At 36.7% G+C, this 27,341-nt stretch overlaps 2 protein-coding genes across 2 annotated transcripts; both read right to left on the bottom strand.

Moving 5' to 3' along the window:
* Window positions 1-312: 312 nt before the first annotated feature.
* On the bottom strand, window positions 313-3,301 carry LOC128198488 (kunitz-type serine protease inhibitor 2-like). The gene is made up of 4 exons (XM_052884237.1): window positions 3,166-3,301; window positions 2,752-2,802; window positions 1,706-1,778; window positions 313-677 (listed from the first exon to the last, which is right to left on the bottom strand). Exons 1-4 carry the CDS (start codon window positions 3,260-3,262, stop codon window positions 566-568), a joined length of 333 nt encoding a protein of 110 aa, XP_052740197.1. The 5' UTR covers window positions 3,263-3,301; the 3' UTR covers window positions 313-565.
* Window positions 3,302-4,240: 939 nt separating this feature from the next.
* On the bottom strand, window positions 4,241-6,108 carry LOC112056499 (pancreatic trypsin inhibitor-like). The gene is made up of 4 exons (XM_052884357.1): window positions 5,965-6,108; window positions 5,369-5,407; window positions 4,655-4,733; window positions 4,241-4,427 (listed from the first exon to the last, which is right to left on the bottom strand). The coding sequence occupies exons 1-4, from the start codon at window positions 6,074-6,076 to the stop codon at window positions 4,304-4,306; spliced, it is 354 nt and encodes a 117-aa protein (XP_052740317.1). The 5' UTR covers window positions 6,077-6,108; the 3' UTR covers window positions 4,241-4,303.
* Between the last annotated feature and the right edge of the window lie 21,233 nt (window positions 6,109-27,341).

Genomic DNA, 27,341 nt, shown 5'->3' with positions numbered 1-27,341 from the left:
CTATATCCTTGATTTTGGTGACTAGTTCAACAGTGTTTTTAAGTGCAAATACTGGCCGAAAAGAGGTTTTTAGTTTAATTATATTATTTAATTGCTTTGCTAGTTCATATGCTGGCGCTCCAATATAGGAGACAACTGGACGCATTGGGATGTTATCCTTGTGAATTTTAGGTAAGCCATACAAAAGTGGGGCATGAGTGTTCATTACAATAGCCTTTTGTTTAGATGTACATTTGGGAAATATAAATTCTGATTTATTTATAGCTAGTCTAACTATTGCAGCAAACTTTTTTGCAGCAGCCCACCTCTTGCCCCACCTACTTTTTGGTCTATTAAAGACGAAGCAAAGGTCGAAAACGACACTTTGCAATTGCACGTTGTAGAGTCAACATCTCCTGAGGATGCTCCGGTTTCGGGGTGAAACGTACGTAGAGAGTATTTTGTCGGACCTGGGTGACGTTGTCGCATGGGTTCGCCGAATTTTCGCGGATGATAGCAAAATAAATAAATCATTATATAACTTGATTAACTGTTTACTGTGGCGTAGATGTAAAAGTTCGTGGTATTACTGACAAACTTCGATACACTGTGGTCGGGTCAAAAAGTTGTTAGTATTGCCACCGCAGCCAGAATATAGGAACACTCTGCATCTGTTGTGAGTGGAGTCGTAATAATATCTGAAACAATTTTCATGAGATCAAAATACTTAGGATAAGAGGAAGTCTGAAGGTGGCGCCAGTGACAGAAAAATTGAGGAGTAGGTTAGCTTGGTATGGACATGTAATGCGTAGGAAGGAAAATCATATTACTAGAAAAATGTTGAATGTGCAAGTGGAAGGACATAAGAGGAGAGGAAGGCCAAAGAAGAGATGGTTGGATTGTGTGAAAGAGGAGATGTGTGTAAAAGGAGTGGATGATAAGTTGACGAGTAATAGAGACAAATGGAAAAGATTGACATATTTTTCCGACCCCATTTAAGTGGGATAAGGGTAAGGAGATGATGATGATGATGTAAATACTTAGGATATTCCATAAGCTCCATCATTGTTTACCATCAGGTGTGATTGCAGCTCTGCGTTTTCTTATAGATAATAATAAAAAAGTCTCAGTAAACTGCTACATCCACATTTATATACATGCATAGTTGAAAGTTCTAGTAGTAGAAAGTTTTGGCTGGTGGGAGGCTTCGGCCGTGGCTAGTTACCACCCTACCGGCAAAGACGTACCGCCAAGCGGTTTAGCGTTCCGGTACGATGCCGTGTAGAAACCGAAAGGGATGTGGATTTTCATCCTCCTCCTAACAAGTTAGCCCGCTTCCATCTTAGACTGCATCATCACTTACCATCAGGTGAGATTGTAGTCAAGGGCTAACTTGTAAAGAATAAAAAAATAAAAAAAAAATAGTTCACATCGACTTTTACGCGGACGAAGTCGCGGGCGTCCGCTAGATAAAACTGTATAGTTACAATTCAACGTCAGTAGGGGGATTTAACTGATGCTAACATGCAACAAAGTGAAGAGAAATATACAAAATATCGTCCAATTGCGGCATTGTTCCAGTCCCATCTCTTTCGTCCTAACGCAATAAAAAAGATAGCGATATTTTTGATTGGACCGCCATTGGTTGAAATTTGTCTACTTCTCTTCACGAGGTTATCTCGTTTGTCACATGTTACCGCCACAGGTGGCATTTGTACTGACTTACCTCGGTAACTTTAAACTGCATTCACCTCTGACAGGCTTGTAGTAGCAAAAAGGTGGTCTCCGAAGGTCTACTTCTAAAATTTAAAAAAAATATTATTGTTTTACAATAGTAATTGTATTTTAAAGTAATCTTTAATTTAATAACTCATGATTTAAAATAACTGATAGGGCTCCCGAACACGGGCCACCGACCATAACCACAAAAAGCCGCTATCAGGTAAGATCGTGGTCAAGCGGAAGCTTATTCCGTATATTAAAAAAAACTAAAATTTACTAAATTTAGGTATAAAAAAGGTTAAGTCCAGATGATGGCAATAGACTTGATGATTTGATATTGGTTCACTCGGAAATGGTGCCAGCTCTAATGTGGTATGCTACTTGCGTTGACACATTGGCTCCGAATAAATATCAGGGAGACGGAACCATGGCCGCAAGCCGCATTAGAAAAGGCTGAATGAGTTTGTAAATATTAAAATATTTCACTGCGGCTGATAGTCCGGGATCTGTAGAACAATTTTTCAACTGATTACTATCAAGTTAATTTTTTGTGAGTAACTTCATCTCAATGAGACGATAAACTTTTTTATTTACGAAAATTCGTAATTCTGGTAGCTTACTGAGTTACCAGGAAATAAAAAATTCCCTCGTTATTGATACAAGTTGGATATTTTTTTAACTATTGCTTAATTAAAAGTTATACAACTTAACAGCCACAATGTCTTACAAATTAAGTGGTACATTATCTCGTTCCGACGCTCAGAAATTTTTATTTCCTGGAAACTGAGCAGAATCAATATTTTTCGTAAATAAAAAAGGTGATCGTCTCATCGAGATGAAGCTACTCACGAAAAATTAATTTGATAGTAATCATATAAAAAATCTACGGATACCTGACTATGACCTCGACTGGTGACAGAATATAGCTCATTTTTTGCGCAAAGCATTAGTCTAGCTGCTAGATGTAGACATAATTTGTGTAGCTTTTAGGGGATAAGTTTATTTTACTATTAAATTAGTAAAAACTAAACTAAACTAAAATTTCCTTACGTTTTCTTGCTGCTCTGTCTTCTGCCACAAATGTCGAAATATATTTGAGATCTAAATTTAAGAAAATAACAACATGTTAACATACTTATTGATTAAAGTTTTCAATTAAAAAAAAAAACAAAAATATAAGAAAAAATTAGAATAAAATAATTTTAATGCTTCTTTTTTGTCGTTCATCATTATGAACGCTTACTACAAGACTTCCCAACTCCGAGCTGAGAATTTTAACTGAAAAATTCTTAGCTGAGCTGTAGGGGGTATAAATTACAATTCAAAGCTCTTAAAGCCATGAAATCCCTATGACATACAATCTACAGAAATACAAAACTATTGAAACGAAAAACTAAATTTTAAGCAATTACATTTAATATAAATTATAAATTTTATTAAAAAAAAAATAAGAAAAAGACAAACCTCTAGATGTAGCTTCTTCATCTATGCCTTTAACTTGATAAACCAATACAATTAACATAAAACTAATACAAGTGCATTGGTGAAGTTGACCCGCCATCTTAGCTGCGATTTATATTGGAATATATTCGTATTTTATTTTTGCCGCAATTTATACTGAAACTGATAATTTTAATTGTTTCATGAACAGGTGTATAATAGAATTTGCTATGGTTTTTTGTTTTGGTAAACAATTAGCACACATACCTACTTACTTTTACCCGACTACAAAAGGAAGGGTAATGGTTTTGACAGTCTATGCGTGTTCCACGGTAGCGCCTAAACTACAGCATGGCTATTCTCTAGCGATGTTTTATATAACTCGCAAGTCCGAGTTTTTTAATTTACCGCTGTTTTTCTCTTTCTATAGTATCGTGTTAAACAGAGGGAGATAGTGGTGAATTCCACACTCGCACTTGCGAGTTATCAAAATATCGTTACGGAATAGCCTAGCAGAACCGATTTTATTGAACGGGGTTTCAAAAGATTCGTTATAATACCGATGACAAAGGGTATATAAATTTTATAAAAAAAATATATGACAGAATTTAAAGCTCATATTTTAATCTTGAAAAAAATTAAACCGCGATAATCACTATGAGTTTCTCCTATGAGGAGGCCTTACTCATGATATTATCACACTTAATATTATAAAGGCGAAAGTTTGTGTGTATATTTGTTCCTCCTTTACGCTAATTTTAAATATTTTAAAAATTTTCGCTAATTTTCAAAATTTTTAATGGCAATAGATTTGCTGTGTCATAGGTTTTTCTGGAAAAATTCATGGTTCCCGCGGGACTTGTAAAAAATTGAATTCCACGTGGACAAAGTCGCGGGCGTCCGCTAGTACCTACGTAATACATTCAGATGAAAAAGAGACCTCCCCCTCCTTTTTGAAATCGGTTATTAAAAGCAACGTACTAGCGCCCATTAGATGAAGTCTTCCAATTTGGGAATATTATTTATTATTTCATACATTCTTCAATTGTAGTACTTACTGGGAATCGGGTAATCTTATACAGTCAATAAAAATAATTGAAATTGCTAAACCCATTTATTTATTATTTAAATAAACACTATATTTATATAAATATACTCATAGTCATTGGTAGTAACTCTTACAAACCCTCATACATTGTGTTTGGGTAATGAAATTGTTTGGGTTTCCACCACAACCGCCATAGAAGAAAAACTTGCAGATGTTCTGTGTATAATCGTAGTAAAATCTGCAACAACAAATTTAATTGTTTGTTAATGTAATTCTTACATCATTTTTTTTTTCGTACTCTACTCAATAGCTTTTATTTAATACTAGCGGACGCCAGCGACTTCGACTTACAGTAGTATCGCTATAAAAATGAAGTAACTTCTGCCATTTTCCCAACATTTCCCTTCACCTTCACCTTCACCTTTTAATAACGCCGCTGAGCACGTCTTACTCATTAACACTTACCTCGGATATCTACCGTTACATGGGCCTTTGTCAGGGTCGTAGTAGCAAAAAGCTGGCCTTTGTTGACTTCTGAATGCACCTATAATTATGAAAAACATAACCATATAACATTAGCTTTAAATTAGTCTGAGAAAATTTGATATAGACAAACAATTCTATGTATTTCTATTTGCAATATGTATTTTATTAGTGTTCCAATAATCCTATCCTACTAATACTATAAACGCGAAAGTTTGTATGGATGTTTGTTACTCTTTAACGCCGCTACTACTGGAGCGATTGGGCTGAAATTTGGAATGGAAATAGATTTTACTCTGGGTTAACACAAAGGATACTTTTTAATCAGGAAAAATCCATGGCTCCTGAGGGATTTGTGAAAAACTAAATTTCACGCCGATGAACGCGAGTTCAGGCGTCCGCTTGTTTTAATATAATTATTAACAACGTTATTATGTTCTTCTGTATAAGGATAAATAAAATATAAATAGTCTTTTTAGTTAAAAATAGTAGTTAAGAATATAGAGTTGTACATTTTTGATGATGTAAAGGACACGATTAAAGGCGTGTCTGTTGTTGACTCCGACTGTGAAAAATAAACTCCAGAATCACACCTCAAAAATCGATTGCAGGTGAACTAATAAGAACTATCACACTACTATGATTTAATAATATAAATACATTTTTTTTATTATATAGAAATTAATATTTTCATACCAGATCTTGATGCTGCGTCGAATTCATTAGGAACGGCATCTGTTCATAAAAAGGATTCGTTAGTTTAATATTCCTATTACTTTGCAATATTATTACATACATTTATCTGTTGTAAAAATGGGGGTTCCTCAAGGATCTATACTAGGACCATTTCTTTTTCTTATTTATATTAATAACCGTCCTTAAGTTAATAAGGATAATCCTGAGTTACTTTTGTTTGTAGTTGACACATCACATATATTTAAAATGAATAGAGGAGAAATCAATTATGACGATGGAAACACCTCTCTTAAGAAAGTAGTACATTGGTTTGAAGCTATTAACTTAGTTTTAACTTAGTTAACAAACACTTCTAGATAAGTAGTATTTAACGACCTCTACGGTGCAGTTGTTCTCATCAGAGATGTCCTGGGTTCGATCTACGGGTCACTTTATCGTATAATAGTTTCAACAACTGTGGCTAGCTACTGTGGAATTACGCGTGAACGGAATCACGGGTGTTCGCTAGGACTTATAAAAAGACAATAAAATATATATTACGATTAAATTTAGAAACCATATTTTTTGAAGTCGAGTAAAAAATGAAAGTTACGTACCACTACTTTGTGCATCTACATCATCTATCCCTATAGGATCAGACTCTGCTTCAAAAGCATTTATTTGATACACCATAACGATGATTAAAACATATCGCAAAAGTTGACCCATTTTTTTGTTTCTACTATGAATTTCAAATAATACAATTCTTGAACTTTTTTTCTTATTCAATTTATAGTAAAGGCAATTAGGATAGATGACCGTATATTGTGTGGCTATTTGTTTTGGTGAATTATCAGTAAAATGCATGTCCACTTTTAATCACCAAGATAAGTTGGTGTGTATGGAGTAATTACTTTAATAAGCGTAAACCTCTAGGTCTTTACTACTGACTAGCAAACGCCCGCGACTTCGTCCGAGTGAACATCGATATATCGACTTTCAACCCCTATTTCGCCCCCTTTTATTTATATTTTCGCATGTTTTGTATATAATAAAAAGTCCACTAATCATTTTACAAAAATATAACTTAAAACATGAACGATATAAATAAAAATAACTTTGAACCCTATTTAGCCCTTTAGGGGTAAAATGAAGAACTTTTCATACAAACTTTCAACCCCTTATTCACTCACTTCTGATTTTATTTCCGCAAATAAACATACCCTATAGTTACCTAACCTTCTTCGTATTATGATCTTAAAGCCTACCACAAAACCTCAGCTAATTTAAGTTATATGATGATCGCCCCAAAAGCAACGAAAGAGAGAGCGATATTTCCGGTTCGGCGTTAGGTTGATACGTCTTTACGAGATAACGTCGTGGGATACTATTATTAACCGACTTCAAAAAAAGGAGGAGGTTATCATTTCATCGGAAACTTTTTTTCACGTAACATATATGTGCTAATAGATATTTGTATCATCACCTTGCAAGACAAAACGTCTCTGTGCTAAACCGCGGACGCACGGACGGACAGACAGACGGACATGGCGAAACTATAAGGGTTCCTTGTGGATTACAAAACCCTAAAGATAGTCGCTAATTCGCCTGTAACTAATTTACAGCAGAACATACAATTTTGGTATTCAATATGTAGGTCTAATACAGGCAGATTGTTCCCTTTAAGTGATCCAATGTAAGTATATTGAAACCAAACGGACTTACTGATTTATATATTCAATTAATTAATGTCTGAATAAGCGCCTAGCTTAATTTTCTTTTCATTATTCCTACATCTGTATGTAAGCCGTTATAATCAACGTGGATAAATAAATAATTTCTCATCTGTTCTATATACCTAAATCTTCGGGGGATTGGATTGGAAACGTCTTGAAAACTTAATTATATCACGCAATATACGTGTTCAGAAACCGTATTCGCAGTGGTAAATAAAAATATTATAGCATTATATTTATAGAATAGGTATCTTTCGTTACATATATGCCTGGAAGCTTTTTTTCAATCGTCTAGGCCTAGCATGTGACCCACGACAAAAGATTTTATACTATCAGATATGTCAATAGCCTGTCGTAACTAAGGTGAACAAACGTGGCTAATTGGCTTAAGTTCATTTCGAAACTACGAAAGTTATATAAACAAATAATACCTAACTATTCGTAAACTAAACTTTTAAGAGTGAAACGAACTGTCACCCGCACCATCCTACATGAAACGAACTGTAGCTTGTTGAAAATACTTCGAGGGCCTGTTATGTGTGAAACTGTTTCCATGACGTTATCGACTGGTTGGAAAACCATAGAGACTTAAGTCAGTAAGAGTCTGACATAGCCTGCTCATTTACTTGAGTAGAAGGTTTCCATGAGGATTTCCTTACGTAAAAAAAATGTAAGCCATCAGGGGACGCGGCAGATGTGAAACATCTCACTCTCTAAATTATCACGGTCAGACATTTTATTATCAGAAAAATTATATGTTTTCAAGTAAAACACAGGTTTTGTGTACTGTAGTAAACAACACTGTATACACTACGGAGTATACACTATAGGTATCCGAGCTCAGTGTAGCGAGAGAGATGGCTTAACACCGGATCGAGAGGGAGAGGATCGCACAGTAGATTGCGCGTGGCGACGCGTCGTCACACTCCTGCATATATGCTGTATATATATACCACTAGCTGACGCCGCGCGGTTTCACCCGCGTGGTTCCCGTTCCCGTAGGAATACGGGGAAAATTTAGCCTATAGTCTTCCTCGATAAATGGGCTATCTAACACTGAAAGATTTTTTTCAATCGGACCAGTAGTTCCTGAGATTAGCGCGTTCAACCAAACAAATATAGATAGTATAGATCATATAGCGTGGCGACGCGTCGCCACGGCATGCGTCGCCACGCCAGAAATTTACGTGCGGCTATAGATGTTTCACATCAAAAAGTATTTGTTGCATTACTAATTAAATTGGTTATGAGACAAAAACTACAAAGCAAACCTGAAAAAACTAAAAAGCCGGGTTGGCTCTTTTTCATTAACTAATTGAATTCTGTATAACATAATAAGTTATAAAAAAAAAGTTCTTTTATTCCAAGCTCTGAGTTGCGGCACAACTAATTGCTTTCAACTAAGCTTGTAATTAATTTTGTAAGATTGTATTTAACATTGTTCTCTCCACTTGTCCTCTGGTAATTGGTTTTATTCGTAAATAAATTGGACACAAAGTTCTTTACTTATATTAAATACTAGCGTATGCTCGTAACTTCGTCCGCCCTTAGACCTCTTTAATCCAGTCCTTACAGTAGTATCGCTGTAAAAATGGAGAAACTCCCAACATTACCCTTCACTGATCTGCTCCTATTGATCGTAGCGTGATGAAAAGTATAACACCTGCCCAGGAGTATGAAGAATATTTGTACCAAGTTTCGTTAAATTCCGTAGAGTAGTTTTTGCTTCTATAACGAACATACAGACAGACAGACAAAAATTTTACTGATTGCATTTTTGGCATCATTATCGATCACTAATCACCCCCTGATAGTTATCTTAATATATTAGCAATATATTTATGTGCAGAATTGACCTCTCTACAGATTTTTCAGTACAGATAACTATGTTCGTATCGCGTAATTATATGACGAATCCTAATGCAACATCATAAAGTCCTAGTCAATTAAAAACATAAAAATTAAAAAAATAAGTCAAGCATTCATCATGCTTATCCCCACTGCTGTACTTAGCCTCAAGTTAGCTTACCAGCAATTGAACTATACAGGCTGCTCGGGAGTATTTTCCATAACTTCAAGGCGTTGACAAATCTACTTATAGGACCCAAACTGTATGACTATTTTTTTTAAGTAATAAAGAAAACTTGGTATGTTTTCAGACAAAGTAATTTCGACTATCCATGTAACACGTAGTGGTAACGGTAAAACTATCGATTTCGACGAGATACTGCAACTGGCACTCCGCACTAGCAAGCTTTATTCGTGGCGTCAGCTAGTTCATTTATCAATGAACTAGCTGACGCCACGCTGTTTCACCTACGTGGTTCCCGTTCCCGTAGGTATACGGGGACAATATATAGCCTATTTATAGCCTTTCCCGATAAATGAGCTATCTAACACTGCAAGAATTTTTCAAATCGAACCAGTAGTTCCTGAGATTAGCGCGTTCAAACAAACAAACCCTTCAGCTTTATAATATTAGTATAGATAACTTTAACTAGGTCATAATATAACGGGATGCAGATAGAAATATCTTTTACTCCGAAAATATTCATTTTAGAACACAATATGTTCCTTAGACATTTATAATTAATTTTCCTTAAAGAATATAAAGAGTTATGGGAAATACTCCCGAGCACCCTGTATAATAGAAGTTACTCAACTCGAGTACATAAGCTGTATTGAGTCGAGTTCCTCACCATATAAATAAACATCACAATTACGATCTCAAATTGGTTGAACTTCAAGTTCGATATTGAGGCAAATTCCCCTTCTTTTCCTTTCTTTCATAATGACCTTCGGCTATAAAACAGTTAGATGATGATGACTATAATAGTGATCATGATGATGGCTTTACTTGCACACATATCAAAATCATGTTACCATGTAAAAAAGGTGTTTTATTTTTAAATTTCATTATTCGAATGAGAAAAGGCTCGTTTGACGACGTAACCCATATCAGTCAGGGCTTAATAACGTGTAACATGTGAAATGTTGCCAATAAAAAAGGTCAAAGGGATGGTGGGGAGAGGGCTTGATTTTCAATATTTCAGTATTAGACAGGTAGAGGGTACGGTGATGCCCGTCCAATGTATTCTCCGAAATTTATTTGGCAGTTTCAGAGCTGTTAAGGGTAGGTATATGTTAATATTAAGCAGGTTTTGTAACGATATTGTATGTATGTATAGGATACGTATTAGCAAGCATTTTAGTGGTTAACCCATTTTAGTTCAGAACTGAATTGTTACTATCAAGAAACAATTGATTGATGATGAAGTTGTGATGAGACAAATATTAAAAAAAAAAACGAATTGAGAACCGCCTCCTTTTTTTCAAAGTCGGTTAAAATCACAAAAACGTATAGCAAACGTATTACATTACTATTGTTATATATTTTTGCTTGTCTAATAACAAGCACGACCAAATTTAATATTTCCCTCCTTAATATCTGCGCGACGCTTTGGCGCCGCCGCTTACGTCACGGAAACTTGCACGTAAGCGCCGCGCGGCGCCTAAGCGCCTACTCCCCAATCGACTTAAAACCTTATTTTGAATGTAATAGAGACTACTTTAGAATGAACAAGTTTATTGAGTTACAGCCTTTGTTAAATTTCCAGAGGATTTTAATGAAGAACACGGTCAATCTTGTTCATTATGTTAGTGCAACTACGTCATCCGTAACAGTGATTTGTCACTGTGATTAAGAAATACCCGCTGTCAGTATTTGTGTAACGACTTTTTTTTAAACTGTGGTAATTAAGTGGATTGCTTAATTTAAGATTTAAAAAAAAATAGGTACACCTAGGTTAAAGTTGTTAAATATAGATGGCAGTAACGATGTATTATATCTTTGGATGATAGATCAACTTAGTTTATTAAAATGACCTTAGTGTAGACTATCTATACTAATATTATAAAGCTGAAGAGTTTGTTTGGTTGAACGCGCTAATCTCAGAAACTACTGGTCGGATTTGAAAAATTCTTTCAGTGTTAGATAGCCCATTTATTGAGGAAGGCTATTGGCTATATATTATCCCCGTATTCTTACGGGAACGGGAACCACGCGGGTGAAACCGCGCGGCGGCAGCTGGTACATTTATACAATGAAAATATTTTAGTACATTCTGACCTCAAACTGTGAGGTACTCGTAACATAATCAGTAAAACGATCCAAAGCCTGGATTTAGCTTTGTCTGGGCGAGCTTTGTTATGATATATGAATAAACACCGAATCTCAAATATTCATAATGTTTTGTGCAGAGGTTAAATAAACAAAGAATTTTGGAGTACATTTTTTAGACTTACTGGGGTAAAACATATTAATTGTTTTTAACATAGGAACACCATTACTAGACACATCATTCAACTTATTTTAAACACCCACAACTGGGCCAGACCTCGCTCTAGAAGACAAGATATGGTCCGCAGACCCACAACGCTACTCCAATAAGTGTTGGCGGGCTGAGCGTGATAATGTTTCTTTAACGACCACCCCCGTAAGAATATGGGGATGAAATATAGCAGAACTTACAAAACGTCGCTTTCTAGTGGTAAAAGAGGTTTCAAAATCGGTTTAGATCTGGAAATTATCACCTTCAATACCACAAAGTTTACCTCTTTATAATATTAGTATAGAGTACACTCGGGTATACCTACTTTCACCCACAGATAACCCTGTTGTGAAATATTGATGACCAATGCCGCCCTACGGTCAGCCTTTTGACCTTTTGTTACAACATTTTCCTTTTCAGATAGTTATGAAAATTTAATATCAGTTTTATACCTATTAAATCATCTTATTCATGCTTTATAAACTTGATGTTTTTATTTGTTTATTCATATCAGCCTAAGCATTAAATAATTTAGATAAGTAAATTAGATTGATAAATAAAAAAGTTATTTACCTAAATGTTAATTTGAAAATAAATCATTTCATCTGATTTTCATTTAATTTTTCAGCTACCTATCTATGGCCACCAATGTCAACCTTTGCTGTCTTCTGTCCTTGTTTTTAATAAAACAAATGTAATGTTAAACTATTTAGCTTTCCGGTATTATGCCGCATTATAATGGCTGTTAGGAGGCTTCGGCCGTGGCTAGTTAGCACCGTAAAAGCAAAGACGTAACTGCCAAGCGGTTTAGCGTTTCGGTAGTGTAGTAACCGAATAAAGTGTGGATTTCCATCCTCCTCCTACCAAGTTAGCCCGTTAGTTAGTTAGTATAATTGCTAGCGGATAACTAGCGGATGCCCGCGACTTCGTCCGCCCTGAAACCTCTTTAATCCAGCCCTTACAGTAGTATCGCTGTAAAAATGGAGTAACTTCTCCCGTTTTCCCAACGTTTCACTGCTCTGCTCCTATTGATCGTAGCGTTATGAAAAGTATACTATAACCTGTTCAGGAGTATGAAGAATAATTGTACCAAGTTTTGTTAAAATCCGTCGAGTAGTTTTTGATTCTATAACGAACATACAGACAGACAGCAAAAATTTTACTGATTGCATTTTTGGCATCAGTATCGATCATTAATCACCCCCTGATAGTTATTTTGGAAATATTTGATGTACAGAATTGACCTCTCTACAGATTTATTATAAGTATAGAATAGATGAGGCTACTTATTGAATCGCCCCACATATTGCCATGTGGAGTGCCCCGCATCGACCCCGATCCAAGTATTACATTGAAGTGTGTACAGATATCTCGAATTTGGCAATAACCGTTCCGCAACTGAATGCACTCTATGTAGATGATGGCTGTCGAATATAGTAGAGGAGCCGAAGAGCGGATTTTGGGATTTACTTAAGCGCGGCAGTTGAACGTAAGGATACCTTGCATTTTGTTGAGCCCCTTCTTTATATTAGTGTCAGGTGCTACCTAAGTATTTCTTTAATTGCTTTTATCTTACCTCTATCTAAATATGCTATGTTTGACGGCCTCCGTGGCGCAGTGGAACGTGCGGTGAATTTACTTGACGGAGGTCCTGGGTTCGATCCCCGACTGGGCCGATTGAGGTTTTCTTAATTGGTCCAGGTCTGGCTGGTGGGAGGCTTCGGCCGGGGCTAGTTACCACCCGACAAAGACGTACCGCCAAGCGATTTAGATTTAGTGTAGAAACCGAAAGGGACGTGGATTTTCATCCTCCTCCTAACAAGTTAGCCCGCCGTTTGTTTTTTTTTTTTACTACTTTACTTTAGAAATACTCCCCCAAAAAAAGAAAAGACAATAATATACCGATTTATCAAACCAAACTTAATAAGAATTATGTTGAAAAGCTGGAGTTTTTCCTCAATACACACTCCATAAATTATTTTCCCAACATCGACGCTGAAGTAAATCCACAGTCAGCATCATTGGCTCCCCTACCAATGTAGATGATAGCTATCGGTTGCAGCCTATTTACAAGCGCAATGCACCTATAATTACTATGTCTATGTCTATATTTGTACATATGTATACTGGACTTTGGTCTACTTTATTGCCTTCGAAAGTGGTGCTTATAGTCGTGGAGACGTAGGGTTTATGGCTCCGATAAAATTAATGACCTGATGTTTTGTTGACCTTTAAGTATAACAAAATATTAAAATAACTTGTTACATAATTTTTTTATCTAACTGAATTTAAGTTAATGTTGATAAACATCCATTTACTTTTTTATCTAACTGTATTTAAGTTCGTGATAAACATCCATCCATACTAATATTGAACTCAATGCAACGGTAAGGACGGTCGGAATCATCACCGAGGGGTGGTGGTTCGATCCCCGAACTATTGGACTATTTGAACTATTGACTATTGACGGCCTCCGTGGCGTAGTGATGTGCACGGTGGATTTATAAGACGGAGGTCCTGGGTTCGATCCCCAGCTGGGCCCATTGAGGTTTTCTTAATTGGTCCAAGTCTGGCTGGTGGGAGGCTTTGGCCGTGGCTAGTTACCACCCTACCGACAAAAAAGTACCGCCAAGCGATTAAGCGTTCCGGTACTATGCCGTGTAGAAACCGAAAGGGGTGTGGATTTTCAAATTAGCCCGCTTCCATCTTAGATAGCATCATCACTTAACATCAGGTGAGATTGTAATCAAGGGCTGACTTGTAAAGAAAAAAAAAAACCAACTCCTAATACAGTTTTTTCCGATCAGTTGGAGGGGAATAGGAATATTGGTCATAAAAGATATGGCAAATATTCTTCTTAAAAAAATTTAATATTTTGGTTGGCTGTTGGTCACTCAATATCGGCTCAACGGCTTAACCGATTTGGATAGAATGTGCAAAAGAATAGGGTGCTTTTATCCCGTTATTTTTTCATAAACAGGATCTAGCTGCGAGGTGCGGCTAGTGTTTTAAATTGTATACAGGCGTAACTTTGTTAAATTAACTAGCTGACGTCGCGCGGTTTCACCCGCGTGGTTCTCGATCCAGTAGTGATAAATGAGCTGTCTAACACACAAATATTTTTTTAAATCGGACCAGTAGTTCCAGAGATTAACGCGTTCAACCAAACAAACAAACAGTACGGTTATGGTTTATAATATCAGTCTAAATTTTGTAATTATGTAAGATAGATGTTTTTATCTATTCATCACAAAAAACTCTACAAATCAGTGCAACAACGATATAAAAAACTTCAGCGTTCGTTTCATTCTGAAACAAGTTTATAATTCATTATGTATACAGAATAATAATTTTAAGGCATCAAATTCATAAAGGCATACGCGTCACGAATCACGAAACAAAAGTTATCAACTCCCCCTAATCGCTTTTGTTATGTAAGTACATGGACTAAAGGCCTGCTGTAGCCAGACCTACTCGTATCTCATTGTATGATGGCTGAAAATGCGATATTATCATATATTCGGCTCACTGCTGATCTCGAGTCTCCATCGGGAGGGATTAGGCCAAAAGTCCACCACACTGGCCCAATGTGGATTGGCAGACTTCACATACGCAGAGTAATAAAAAAATATCTGGTATGCAGGTTTCCTCACGTTTTTCACCGTTTGAGACACGTGATATTTATTTCAAAAGCACACAAATTAAAAGTTGGATTTGCATGCCCCGGACCGGATTCGAACCCACACCCTCCGGGATCGAAAGCAGAGGTCACATCTACTGGGCTAAAAGCACGGCTTCGGCTGAAAGTGTTTATGCCCATGTCATAAAAAAATTGTCAGTGTGATTGACTCATATGAAATTTAATATAGATAATATTAATTTTGCATAGTACATGGAATAAGGGTCCGAAGTTCAGGAAACACAGACGTGTTTCTTGACACGTAGGTACAATTTGTGCACCTTCAAGGCTAGAGTGAATAGGCATCTTCTAGGCAAGCGCTTCATCTTAGATCTCATCATTAGTTTCCATCAGGCATGTTTTAGTCAAGCGCAAGCGAGACAATGAGAAAAAAATATGTGAATTGCACGCTACTGGTAGGAGAATGTGCTGACATATTTCTGCCTCCATAAAAAAGAGATCTGACTACTTCAGGCATCTGTTCGAACAAGTAATATGACGAAAATTGTCGAGATTCAATCGACTTAATCCGACGGCTCGTGTAAAATTACGACACAAAACGAGATACATTGACATTGGAGTATGGCGCGCGGGTGCGTGTAATTCATCATTGTCTCGGTAACAGGTTTCGCACATTAATCGGATTTCTCATTATACAACATACATCAAGATTTTCCGGCGGAAGACGTCAGTAACTTCCCCTGTTAAGCATATTGCGTGTTTATGAGACTTTTGGTGAAACTTCAATAGCTTGTAATCAATTTGCAAGGCAATTACTTTGATATTGTTGTTTGACAGCATCTGTGGCGCAGTGGTATGCGTGGTGCATTTACAAGACGGAGGTCCTGGGTTCGATCCCCGGCTAGGCCGACTGACGTTTTCTTAATTGGTCCAGGTCTGGCTGGTGGGAGGATTCGGCTGATACCATCCTACCGGCAAAGACGTACTGCCAAGCCATTTAGCGTTCCGGTACGATGTCATGTAGAAACCGAAAGAGCCCGGTTAGATTCTTCCATCTTAGATTGCATCATCACTTTCTATCAGGTGAGATTGTAGTGAAGGGCTAATATGTAAATAATAATTTAAAAAAATGTTTGAATTATCATGTTTTTAAGTTACGAGTACCTTTGTAGTCTGCACTACTATAACTCACGATTATAGTAGCTATAGTCTAGCAAGATCGTTGATAACTCTCCCGTGATATGCGGGCGACGGGCGGAAAACTCCGCGGGTCGTAGTATAGGGCGTAATTTTTAGTACCCCATAAGGTAGCGTAAAAAAGGTAACGTAGGGTGTTAAATTTAGAAAATTAAAAACATCAAAAATATTACTTTGATTTTATATTTACCAAACTTATGATTTGTGATTAAATACAAACACTTAAATCTTGGCATTAACTTTTAAGTAAATATGCAAATGGAACTACAAATAAGGCGGTCAGGCAGTTGTAATCACAGAGTAGCATTGTACTGCGACACCCCTAATTGCTTCCCACGAACGAAATGCTAATGGGCGACATTTATACCGACCACTTTGTTAACTTGTCAATCCTACGCTTTTTCGAGCCTTTATCTGAAAACGAATTGCAGAAAATACTGGTTGCCAGTTTTAAAAGACACAATCACCCAACTTCGATCCCAACTTACAAACTTTCCAATTTAGTTTAATATGTGAACAGTGTCATTGATGCAGGAGTTATGAAGAGCTGGTTTTATAGTTCTGTATTGGTTACATTGAGTTTTTCTTTCTTTCAGGAAATTTTAAATCTTTATTAATATTATAAAGCTGAAGAGTTTGTTTGGTTGAACGCGCTAATCTCAGGAACTACTAGTCCTATTTGGAAAATTCTTTAAGTGTTCTATAGCCCATTTATCGAGGGAGCGGAGGCCCGTTATTATCCCCGTATTCCTACGGGAACGGGAACCACGCGGGTGAAACCGCGCGGCTTCAGCTAGTTATAGCATAAAATTAGCAAGTTGGTGTCAAACATTTACATGATAACTCATTTCTGATCTTGTCTAAATGTACTGAATAGCACAACGGACTATATTATATAATTAAATTATATATGGTCTATATTTAAATATTTTACAACAGGTCAAAACTCATGATTTCCTCTCCGGTAATAGTAACAAGAGGGTAATTATGATGAGTATAACAGATTTAAATCGATGACAGATAGACCCAACTTAGTTTCCAATTTACTTTCGAACCTATTTAGTAAATTTGAACTACTCGAAAGTTTAGGTCAGAACGCAAGGTGGACACAAGTAAACAAAGTTTAGTCGGAAGTTGGGTGACTCTCGTTAGAACTTTTTGTTAGTGACAGTTGTTACACAAAGAAGTATTTCAGTTGTTCTGTGGTAAAGCTTGAAGCAATTTGTGCTCATTGTGAAATTTGTGAGTTTTTTTTGATACAAATTACTGCTTGTTAGTTGTTAGTGCTTAGCTTACGTTTAATATACTAAATTTAAGAAAATAAATATCACGTGCCTCAAACGGTGAAGGAAAACATCCTGAGGAAACCTGCATACCAGAGAATTTTCTTGATTCTCTGAGTGTGTGAAGTCTGCCAATCCGCATTGGGCCAGCGTGGTGTACTATTGGCCCAACCCATCTCATTCTGAGAGGAGACTCGAGCTCAGCAGTGAGCCGAATATGGGTTGATAACAACAATATACTAAAGAATTTCATGGTCGAAGGTTTCTACGCGGGCGAAGTCCAGGGTGTCCACGATATATGATAAAAGAATAAAAAAAAAAATTTTTTTTATTCTTTACTAGTTAGCCTTTGACTACAGTCACCTAATCGTAAATGATGATGCAATCTAAGATGGAAGCGGGCTAACTTTTTATTAGGAGGATGAAAATCTACACCCCTTTTTTCTTCTTCTATCTACACGACAGCGTACCGGAACGCTAAATAGCTTGTAACTAGCCACGGCTGAAAGCCCCCACCAGCCAGACCAATTATAAAAACCTCAATCGGCCCAGCCGGGAATCGAACCCAGGACCTCCGTCTTGTAAATCCACCGCGCATACCACTGCGCCACTGAGGCCGTTAAAATCTAAATGAAATATGGCACAGATATTGATAAAACTCTGAACCAGCAAATATTTAACTTATATTCAATTGTTCAAACAGGAACCCGATTTAGGTGGGTGAAACCACGAGGCACATTTAGTCAAGCCTACGACCATGGCGCCATGACATAATATGAAATTTTCAGTACCTAATTTTTGATTTTTAGCTACTGCTATCAATAGAAGACAGAACTCTTTCGTAGTTATTAAATTAGTACCACAGCGCATAGCGTTGCATTACAGGTGTCGTCAACCTTTTCATTGAAATAAAATAAAATATAATTCCGAAATATAAAAATTCAAACTAACCATGTCAACAGCGCGCGCAGTCGAAACTTGTTAAAAGAAAGAAGGAAATTCAAAAGGGAATTTCTCTGCGAATGGCAAACAGACTGCAGTATGTACACATCAAGTGACTGCAATCTACTAACGGCAAAAAAGATGTCCGAGTACCTGCTTGACACGGAATTACAAAGTTTCAATAGATGGATAAAAAGAGGAAGAATTGCATCTACATATTCTGTCTGGTTGGAAATTATTGGTATTGTGTGTCACGTGAAAACTCTTGTCTCTACAAAGGTTATCTGTAGGGAGGTACATATAGTTTTTGTTTGCTTCCTTGTTTGTTTGTTTGAACGCGCTCAGGAACTACTGGTCCGATTTGAAAAATGATTTTAGTGTTACATAGCCCATTCATCGAGGAAGGCTATAGGCTATATGTTATGCCCGTATTCCTACAGGAACGGAAACTACGCCGGTAAAACCGCACGGCGTCAGCTAGTATAATTATATATTTTTAAATAGATGTGTAAACCTAGTGGTTTTGACCTCTGCCTTCGATTCGAAAGGCGTAGTTTCGAATCTGGTCCGGGGCATCCACTTCATAACTGTTTAGATAACATTGTAATAAGTTAAATATCACTTGTCTCAAACGGTGAAAGAAAAACATCGTGAGAAAACGTGCATACCTGAGAATATTCTCAATTCTCTACGTGTGTGAAGTCTGCCAATCCGCATAGACGGACAAGCGTGGTGGACTATTAGCCTAAGCTCACTCATTCCAAGAGGAGACTCGTTTACAGTTAGCCGGAAATCGGTTGTGATTGTTGAAATGATTTTCAATTGACTACCAAACAGATTTCAAGCGAGTTAGAGATTTATTAAGGCTTAGCCAAATAACTTCATCTTTGTAATACATAGGCAATATTAGTTTCGAAGTTGGAAAATCAATTTTTCGAAAAAAAAAACAAATTGGTCACAAGCGTCATAGTCGTTGTATCAATTTTGTCTTTGTATTTCTTAGTTATACGCTTGTTTAAACAGTTTAGAATATACTGTAACAACATCTCTAATAGAACACTAGATAAACACACTCAATTCAAAGCGAACTTGCGTTTTCATTTCTTAACAATGTGTCTATTAAACATAAATTATGTTCGCATAAAATGAAATACTATCGTTAGATATTCAAGACGACGGGTGGATATCTCCATTATAAATGATATATTTTCAAGTATTTGAGAACAAAAATAAATCTACCATTCAATTAATTTTGTGGATGTAAAGGTGACTTTCCATTGTGCGTAGGTAGGTTTTGTTGATTGAGTCTATACGACTTCAACATGTAGATCGTGATCATCATCATCATTTTAAATTTTTGAAAGGCCTACAGGATCAGACTTCCCTCAATATCTCGAGCCGCTAGCAACACTGCGCTTTCCGGTGCGGGGTCGCCATTCCAGCACCTTGGGACTGGGACCAACGTCCATTGGCTCTTCAAACTACGTGCCCTGCCTATTGCCACTTCAGCTTTCCTCAATATAGGAGAAGGAAAATGTAGCTTAGCATCTGTAAACGCTCCATTGCAGGTTGCCAAGGTTAGGGTCATCATCATTAACAACCCACTTTTGGCTCACTGTTCAGCACGAGTCTCCTTTCAGAATGAGAGAGGCCATGCTAGAATAGTCCACCTTGGCGGCCCATGCGGAGTTTAGAAGATTTTCAAGTTTAGGCAGGTTTCCTTACGATGTGTTTATCCGTGAGAATTGCCCTACGTAAAAAAAAGGACTCTGACCTCGTAATCTGTCTCTCTGACTTACCTTACTGATATTTAAAATCTTTTTTCTCTTCATCACTTCTGTTATACGTTTCAAATCATTTCAATACTGTATTATTTTTCCTGCACAATGCATATTCGTTCGAGGTTTTGAAATGACGTGCCGTGGAAAACCAGCATAATAAGAATCGTCGAAAATAAATTTTTATGGTTTTATTTCAGCTCATTATATTTGAACACCGCTGTATATAGGCGCGCCGAAACAAGCCTGCGTAATTGCTTTATGTATTGAAATTGCTCAACTAATTTTGGGTGGAAGGAATATTTTATGGCTTCAATAATAAAACAATTAAAATGCGAGTGTAAAAGTTTTATTTTTGTCTTTTGATGATAACAATAAAAACCCGAAAAAACAAAAAGATCGGGTGAAACCGCGGGGCGTCTGCTAGTAATTTATAAACTGTGGTAACTGTTATAGATATGTTTGGTATAGATATAGTCAAAGGGGACTGAACTCATGACCTCTCAGTGTGAAGTCCAAAAGCTGAGTTTTTTATAACTAGTAGATACCGCGCGGTTTCACCCGCGTAGTTCACGTTGCCGTCGGAATACGCGGATAAAATATAGCCTATAACATTCCTCGATAAATGGGCTATCTAACACTGAAAGAACTTTTCAAATCTGACCAGTAGTTCCTAAGATTAGCACGTACAAACAAACAAACAATCTTTTCAGCTTTATAATATTAATATAGATTTTTAAACGGTCTATACACCCATCTTATATAATTATTTTAGACAATTGGCTGGCTGGCTGACAATTATTGATTTAACTGTTTATATGACAGTTAATTTTCAATTTCCAATGATCCAAATACTTAATCTACAAGCTATCTATTATTCCTTTTTATATTGTACATATTCGTATGTTTTGCTGTGTATTATATTAGGTATATTAACATTCTTTACGTACTTATTGGTATGTAAATTATTTGTACCTATGTATAATTATTGTTATTTTTGCTTTGCACTACCTGCTGTCCTTCTTTTTGTAAACCAATGTTTGCCTGGAAGAAATCACTATTTAGCGATAAGGCCGCCTTTTTAACTTACTTCAAAAAAAGGAACACGTTCTCAATGCGACTCTCGATCTGGTTTAGCATCCCCTTCAAACTGATCAGCAGGTAGAATATAATAAAATGTTATTTTTCGCTTTTTAGTTTTGTGAGTACGTTTTTGAAGTTGGTTGATTTTTCAAAATATTTTTTGTATTTATTCTGATCTCTTCATTTTCTATTGTTATTGTCATTGTAATGTGAAGAAATAATATATAATTAAATAAATAAATAAATAAGATAAATCAACGAATATACAATAGCTATGTAGGTATATCCACTCGAAAAGGACTAAGTATTATGGCTTGGTAACTTAACTACTTGCTATATACTACTTTATGTTAGCCTCATAGTCCCTTTGGCGTCTGGAATATGGGTTTCTAGAGCAATGTCGAGTACATTACAGCCGCTAAAAGTGTGGTACATTCACTATACAGTCTGTCCAACTTAACAACTACAGTTTATTGGACCGAGAGCTTGCAACAGCTAGACTTACCTCATTGTAAGTAGGCTGAAAGTTCGTCAGTCAATGCTCCTACTATAATAATTAAGTACGGTATCCAATTATGAACTTTGGACAATGGAGGGTTTAGAAGGTTTCAAGGGTCCAGACCCTCAATCGTTTAAGCGTAAAGCTTGTTTTTTTTATTTTTAACTAGCGGAAGCCTGCGACTTCGTCCGCGTAAACCCTACCCCTACTTCTACCCTATGTATCCCATGTTTGCCTCTTGGTTCTAAGCTACACCAATTTTCAGCCAAATCAGGCCAGCCGTTCTTGGATTGTGTAACTAACACTATATAAATAGTATAAATAACACTAAGATATTTGCTTCAACTTAATGTGAGAAATAATGTTTAGTCACTTACTTTCGCGGCAACCTTTCGAAATAAAGCATTAAAGATTTTTTTAAAGATAGCTTTAAGGGTATCTAGCTAAAAGTTGCAACGAAGTTAAGTGTCAGGAGAAATAATTCCTCATGATATACTGTACAAAATATTAAATAATTACGTTCTATACTTGGACAATTGATGATCTGCTACCTTCCAAAGCTTTCACCAGTTCCATAATTGACTACCAGTCATCATCATCATCATCATCATCATCAACCCATATTCGAACAACTCGAATCTCCACTCAGAATGAGAGAGGTGAGACCAATAGTCCACCACGCTGGCCCAATACGGATTGGCAGACGTCACACACGCAGAGAATCAAGAAAATTCTCTGGTATGCAGGTTTCCTCACGATGTTTTTCCTTCACCGTTTGAGACACGTGATATTTAATTTCTTAAAATGCACATAACAGAAAAGTTGGAGATGCATGCCACGGTCATATCCACTGGGCTATTACCCCTCTGCTACCAGTACCAGTAGGAGCATGTGCTGACCTGTTTTCAACTTTCATAGAAAGAGGTATGTCTGGCTATTGCAGGCTTTCACTTTATATACTATTGCCGCCATTTCGGAGACAATTTAGACGAAGCACTAGTTTGTTGCGTATTCCTACCGCGCTGATTAGATCTTTAATAAAAACAAAGGTATCGTAAAAAAGCGACGTTTTCGGAAACAAAGGCCCCCAATGCCCATAAAAAGTTATTCTTCGTCTTGTAAAAGCACGTTGAATGTTATTTACAATTTAATTTCCCATTATTATACGGGCGAACGTTTGCTAAAATATAAATACTGGCCAAGTGCGTGTCGGGCTATACGCAGTGGTTCCCTAATTGTATGTCACCAATGCCGACTTACAATGGTTTTTGGTTGTACGACTCATCATCATCGTCATCATAATAATCAGACGACGTCCACAGCTGGACATATGTCTCTTGCATCCACCCTGCATTTATTTGATTGTGATTGGCCGACTATATATTTTTCTTTATTATAATTTCAGCTGAGCTGTGACAACTTTTTCTTTGCAAAAGATGCAAAAAGAGGGGTGTTATAAGTCTATGTTTGAAGTGTCTGTCTTTCTGTCTATTTGTCTGTCTGTGACACCATAGTGCCCGAACGGATGAAGCCATTTGTACCGAATCGTAAATCTATAGATGAAGCGATTTCAATTTAGTTTTTTTTTTTTATGAAAGATAACTTATGGCCGAGTGTTCTTAGATATGTTTGATGAAAATCGGTTTGAAAAGTTTAAAGTTCTAGGCGTTGAAAGCAGGGAAGAATAACCGAATGTCTGCAAACATACTCGAGTGGGGTCTCAAATGAAAGCGCAATGAAAGAGAATATTGATGACTTGATCGAGACTGCCGCTAAACAACATTTCTGTGTTCTGGTCTGAAGCTAATTTCATGACCTTCGGGGGTTTTTCAAAATTTTTAATTTTATGATATTAATGTCATTACATCATACACATTACTTTTCTGAATTTATTCATGTATCTTTAAATAAAACGTAACTTTAATTTTAATTTTTTTACTAAATTATCACCGTTATGTAATACTCGTAGCACTAAGTACTGGATGTTTCAGAATTGCTTGTAAAGACTTTATCCCAACGACATTATATTGTACCTACGTCGTTGTTTTATCCATAAATAACCGTTTATAAGAAAGAAGGACAAGCGGACATGGATAAATCAGAAGGGTTCCTTGTTGACTGACGGAACCCTAAAAATACGTTAATTGATCTCAACATAACATTTCTGTTCGGATTTGTTACGCGATTCGTTTTTATTGTGCGTATATTTTTAGATTTTATTATGCGACCCTTAAAATATTGTTACGAGCTAAACGGTTAAAAAAAATCTAAATATACACTTTAGTGTCATTCTCTCTTGTTTCTACTAGTTAAAATATGTTGCTACTCATCATTATCAACCCATATTCGGCTCACTTCTGAGCTTGAGTCCCCTCTCAGAATGAGAGAGGTAAGGCCACCACGCTGGCCCAATGCGGATTGGCTTACTGATGTTGCTAATACTGTGTTGGATATGTACTATGTACTATGTTTATTCTACGAAGTTTCTTCATACTTTAGGTACTGTTTTTATTAACTGTACCCTCGCGTACATACTTGTACATAATGGGCATATGATATTTAAATTCAAATAGTCATTGTCTAGTACTTTTAGGGGTAAACATGATCAGGTTGTGATTTTGTGGTCCAGGGCTGAAGGAATGGGTCGTGCTGTGAAATATTCTTTCTGGCTTTCAATTTCTTCAAATCATTTCTATCACTTAGTTAGTTAGTTTAGTTTTAAATAAGTTTGTAAAATGGTGGTAAACAAAAAAAAACCTTGGCTGAGTTTGTTGTGGGCTCTTCTCGGTCCAAGGCGCGTTTGGAACCCTCGTAACTTTAGTTTTAAGTTTTCGACTATTATTACCACCATTAAATTAAATTCAATTATGACATAATCTTGACCTTTCAAAAGTGCTTGTAAACTAAGCCTAATTGAAATAAATGAATTTTGACTTTTGACTTTTGACATTATCATAGCAGGCAGGATATAGGCCTTTTGTAGGAACTTCCGAACATCGATCCTCAGCCGCATGCATCCAGCGAATCCCTGCGATTCGCTTGATGTCGTCAGTCCACCTGGTGGGGGGTCGACCAACACTTCATTTTCTAATGCGGGGTCACCATTCTAGCACCAACCAACCAAAAGCACCAACGTTTAACATTACAATTTTTATATAACTTTGAAATAAATTTTTCAATGTAATTTAACTACGACATGAACATACATAACTATACAACATTATCTTTAAATTCAGAAATCAAGCCTTAAATTGAATAATATTTCAATAATCGAAGTTAATTAAACACATCGCGTGTGTTTTCATAAAGTGGGTGATCGAAAATAGTCGAAAGGGAAACGAATTTCCCCGAACGTGGCACCTTGAGCAATGATTTGCAGACCCGAACCCAAAAACCCTTTTCCGCGTAAATTCCGCGTACATCGGAGCCGTTTCCGATTGCATTATAATAATATTATTTATGGGCTCAGGACACTGAAACGGTCGGTAATATTTGAATACAAGCTACTTACCCATGTCACATGGGGACCGATAGTTGATTTCATTACCTCATTTTTTTTAACTAGTGTTATATTATTGCTGGATCATAGCAATAATCGAATCGAATAAAATCGAATCCAACTCGGCTGGGCTGCATTTGGGAAACTTCGCGACATCTTTTCGTCCGAAATTTCTCAGTGCTTGAAGACAAAAGTCTTCGAACAGTGCGTGTTGCCAGTGATGATCTATGGTTCCGAGACTTGGTCGCTAACTATGGGCCTCATAAGAAGGCTCAGAGTCACACAGCGGGCGATGGAACGAGAAAATCAGAAAATCATAAATGAGGAGATCCGCAGAAGAACCAAAGTCACCGACATAGCTCAACGAGTTGCGAAGCTGAAGTAGCAATGGGCGGGGCACATAGTTCGAAGAGCCGATGGACGTTGGGGTCCCAAAGTGTTGGAATGGCGACCTCGCACTAGTAAGCGCAGTGTAATGTTGGTCGACCCCCACCAGGTGGACGGACGACATCAAGCGAGTCGCAGGGATTCGCTGGCTCAGTATCGTGATGTTTGGAAGTCCCTACAAAAGGCCTATGTCACGCAGTGGACGTCCATTGGCTGATATGATGATGATGATATTATTGCTGAGTTTAGGTATGGATTTAATAAATTTTAACAAACAATAATTTAATTAATTTTACGTAAAAAGCGGATTTTTAGGTCATTCATACATAAAAAATATTTTTAAACTTAATATATAAATGGAGGATAAATAAATTAGTTCGTAACACTCCGATGGTTCGCGCGAGCCGGGAGGGGTTGCTCCGTGCGCACGACTTCATACCGGCGCAGTCTCACCCCCCCCGTCGCCCGCATATCATGGGAGTGTCATCAACGAACTTGCCAAGCTATAAAACAAGAATTAAATAAATAAAAAAATTCAAATTTAACGTATAAAATTACATTATATTGGAAAAAGCTTAATTCTTACTGACAGGCGGCAGCCTATAATTTCCAGATGCCAATTAAATTTAATTCAATAATCATATAATACGGAATAACTGGGGTAATTATTAAGTCTTAATAATTCACATTTTAAATTGCAATTATAATTTTCAATATATATAATAAACACACTATCACAAAAACTAGAGAAAAATATACGCAAGTTTTGTACACTTTGAACCACTTATAAAAAAATTTCATTTAGTTACATAGTTTTTGTTTTAACTTTCATGTTATTTCCCGTTTATTCATTTTAGGTTACAGCAGTTACGTACCTATTACTATAACCCACTCCTAACACTTTTTCTAACTAATTTGAAGGTACTGAGAACATTATTATTTTTTTTTATTATCTCAAGTTAGCCCTTGACTATAATCTCACCTGATGGTAAGTGATGATGCAATCTAAGATGGAAGCGGGCTAACTAGGTTGAAATCCATACTCCTTTCGGTTTTTTATTTATTTATTTTAATACTCTTTATTTTTTCTACACGACATCGTACCGGAACGCTGAGTAGCTTGGCGGTACGTCTTTTCTCGATAGGGTGGTAACTAGCCACGGCCGAAGCCTCCCACCAGTCAGACATGGACCAATTAAGTAAACCTAAATGGGCCCAGCTAAGGATCGAAGGACCTCCGTCTTGTAAATCCACCACGAATACCACTGCGCCACGGAGGCCGTAAAAAAATATTATTTTAAAACAAGTCAAATATTCTATTATAAGTATCATAACAGTTGTTTGTGTTTATATATTATGTGTGTTTTAGTCGTATTAAGACAATAGGTTGTTCAACGCGACTCATGTTTAATTAAATCTGCTTTGAATCGTTAAGACTTCGCATTTCCTCCTTATTCTTTGACGATGTTAGGCGACACCGCAAAGGTAAGCTGGTAATAAGGCTCCTCGCGACATCCTGTGTCCTGAATTTATAATGTTAGCACAATCCTGCCAGTATTCATTAACATTTAATTATTTTCTCACGTCTGCTTGCAATGTTTAAGGATTAACGTTGTTTA

The sequence above is a fragment of the Bicyclus anynana genome, chromosome 11 (genome assembly GCF_947172395.1).
Source record: "Bicyclus anynana chromosome 11, ilBicAnyn1.1, whole genome shotgun sequence".
NCBI classification, from domain to species: Eukaryota; Metazoa; Arthropoda; class Insecta; order Lepidoptera; family Nymphalidae; genus Bicyclus; species Bicyclus anynana.
The sequence above is the reverse complement of the archived record's forward strand: the minus strand, read 5'-3'. Positions and strand labels throughout refer to the sequence as shown.